Source organism: Gossypium raimondii, chromosome 9 (genome assembly GCF_025698545.1).
Source record: "Gossypium raimondii isolate GPD5lz chromosome 9, ASM2569854v1, whole genome shotgun sequence".
NCBI lineage: Eukaryota > Viridiplantae > Streptophyta > Magnoliopsida > Malvales > Malvaceae > Gossypium > Gossypium raimondii.
This window is the reverse complement of record NC_068573.1, coordinates 624,965-628,099: the sequence shown is the minus strand read 5'-3', so window position 1 is coordinate 628,099 and position 3,135 is coordinate 624,965. Positions and strand designations below refer to the sequence as shown.

General features: G+C 29.6%; 1 protein-coding gene across 1 annotated transcript; it reads left to right on the top strand.

The window, feature by feature from the left end:
* The first annotated feature begins 737 nt into the window (after positions 1 to 737).
* Positions 738 to 2,747, top strand: LOC105797363 (GDSL esterase/lipase At5g03610). The gene is given in 4 exon segments (XM_012627348.2): positions 738 to 1,050; positions 1,921 to 2,051; positions 2,382 to 2,418; positions 2,530 to 2,747. Coding segments are annotated over 4 exon segments (699 nt in total).
* The last annotated feature ends 388 nt before the right edge of the window (positions 2,748 to 3,135 follow it).

Below are 3,135 nucleotides of genomic sequence, written 5' to 3'. Positions count from 1 at the left end.
GAAAAAAAGTTTGTTGTTTATTCTTTAAGAAAACCTTAGGAGTTGGATTAATAATGGGATTGTAGTATGTCGCCTATTCTAGAAGTTGATAGACAATTTGATTCAAATTCGATTGAGAAACTACTTCAAATTCCCCATAAAATACTACTTGAGAGCTTTCTACTTCAAAAATCAATGTATACATTTTATATAATTATATTGAATATGTATATAAACTAATTTGATAAGAATTGACAAGTCTAAATTATTATAAATTTATTCTAAATTTTCCTCGGTTTCAATACAATGTGCAAAGTGTGTATTAAGTTTAAAATATATAAACTTAAACCACATTATGTGCTTTATGGAATATTTATTACATATCTCAAATTACTTTCGAGTCTCATTGATCTTTTTTTAAAATCACATCCTTCTTTGTTTAACTTAATTACACAAACAAGAAACAATTTTTAGTTTTTACGGTTTTACTATAATTACTGAACTAAATTTTTAAATGATTTAGAACATAATAAAAATTGTAGGAAACAAATATCAGTTTTGTTTAACAAAAATAGTAATATTATATTATATTATAGCTAAAATTTGATTAGAGGTAGGTATGCTTAATTTATACAATTCATTGGAATCTATAACGAAATAATCAAAGAAACACAACATATAAATCTACAAAAAACCAAAGCTCAAATGTAAGAATTAAATACCAAATATTGTAATATTCTTCAAGTGCTGCAATTATCATGGTTAAACTTCATATATGGGTTTTTATCATCTTAATTTATTTATTAGATTTTGGTTATGGTGATGCGATTGAAGTGCCGCCATTGAACATTAACCAAAAGGATCTTATGAAGCATTTATCATTAGTAGATATCAAAATTGCTTTGCCAGTTATTTATGTATTCAGTGACTCTTTTGTTGACAATGGAAACAACAAAGCAATTTTGGGAAATAAAGATGCTAGTGGAGGAGGTTGTTTTCCATTTGGAATTGATTTTGATGGAAAACCTACTGGTCGAGTCACCAATGGTAGAATTGGAGTAGATTTCATTGGTATGACACAAAAGTAAAATTACAGTTTACTTTAATTCATTTTATTATATATATGTATTGTTGAGTTGATATGTACTATTCTCTTTCATTCTTATTAGATAAAGTGGTTCTAATTTAATGAACACTTTGAGTAAGATTCCTATTTACAAGAGGTGAGCATGGCCAGGTCTGGTTGTGTTTAGGTTGAGCTTGTTTACTTTACATGCTAAATCCATGCTTGTCGAAGCCTGGCATGAGGTGATATATGGGCTTTAAATGTTGGCTCGGACCTTCATTGTTGGAGCATAAACTCATTATATTTTAAAAATGCCTAATTTCTTTTGCCCAAACTCATTTCTTGGGTCTAATATTTTGTCCAAAGCTTCGAATATTTCGGGCAAGACATTGGACTTGGTCGAGTAGCTTGCCCCTTGAACATGGCTACTTCGTACACTATGATATTTGCATTATTACTTTTATCTTGTTGGAATTGAATCTAGGTTCTCACTCTTTTTATGAGCTAATTTAATTAGGTTAGCTATAAATTTACTTATAAAAATAACTTTATAACATTTTTTAAACTAGTAGTATTAATTTTTAGTTATTTTTTAGTCAAATTTTTAACAGACAATTCTTTTCCTAACCTAACTTATCCAATTCGATTCCAAAACTATTTGAGTCATTATAATTTACAATATTTTAAACACAAATACTAGAAGAGATCAATCCATATTCCTATATAATTCTTCTCTTAGACCAATGATTTAGTAATAATAATCTTATTTTGAATAGAAATCCAAGCTTATGTTCGTAAATGTGTGTGTGCGTGCACAAGAAGTCCAATTAATTTCCTTGTATGGAAACTGATTTTTTTCCTATTTGATATTACAGCTACAGTGGCAGGTTTGCCATACCCACCACCAATTATGGGTATGTCTAAGATAGATGGAAAAACAATTCGAACTGGAGTTAATTATGCATTTGGAGCTTTTGAACTTCTCTCTTAGAATGGACATTTTTTGGTAAAACACCTATAATATCGAACCATTTAGGTTGAATTTTTTTTTAGATAACACACTAACTATATATATTCATGATTTGGATTTGGATATTATTTATAGATAATCTAACCCTTTTGCTCAAATATTTCTTTTAATGTCTAACAACTTTTGCTTTTAACAATGCAAAGATTATATACACTTGGTGCTCGCAAATTTTTTGTGAGCAATGTATCACCATTAGGATGCTCACCATTTAACATAAATACAAAAAACCATAGTGGGCCATGTGTTGAAGAAATAAAAAATTGTGCATCTGTTTACAACGACCTCCTTCTTGGTTTGTTGGCAAAGTTGCAATCCACACTTCATGTGAAACCTAGATCTTATGGTGAGTAAATAATATTTAGAATGATCCTTAAAACTACAAATGAATAAACTTTTAAGTAAGATATTTTGGATTTTGAATGAAAGATAAAAATGCCTATATTTGTATATGTAGGATTTAAGGATGTGAACACTTCATGTTGCATTGATAACAATGGGACTAGAATTCAAGTTTGTGCTCCAAATATTGCTCCATATAAAGATAGAAAGAATCGCGTGTTCTTCGACCCGTTCCACCCAAGTGAAACTATGCATTTCCTTTGGGCCAGGCATTTCTTGAAGGACTCCTCCGTTTGTTCGCCTATCAACTTGATTCAATTAATGCAGGCATAATTATATACACTAGTGAATGCATGTTATGTCTAGTATTTCTTTCATATCAATCATGGAAGCACAAACATAAGTTATCCTACATTCAAATTGTGTTCAAAATCATCAAATCTCTTAGTCAAGTCTTTTTAATTTTAATTCAAAATGCATCAGTTTTTAGTCGATGAGGGGTAAAGGAGGGAAAATAAGTTATTTGTATATACCTCCACTTCTTCTAAGTCCCCTTGATCAACATTGCTCTAGTTTCCCTTCTATATCTTAAATTTGAACTAGATTCTTCTTACCACTCTTATGACATCGCTTGCAGCTAAGATAACTTTATTTTGTATCTAAAGTGATATTTTTAACCCCTTCATTTTATTCTAGGCAACACTTCATCATGTTATTTTTT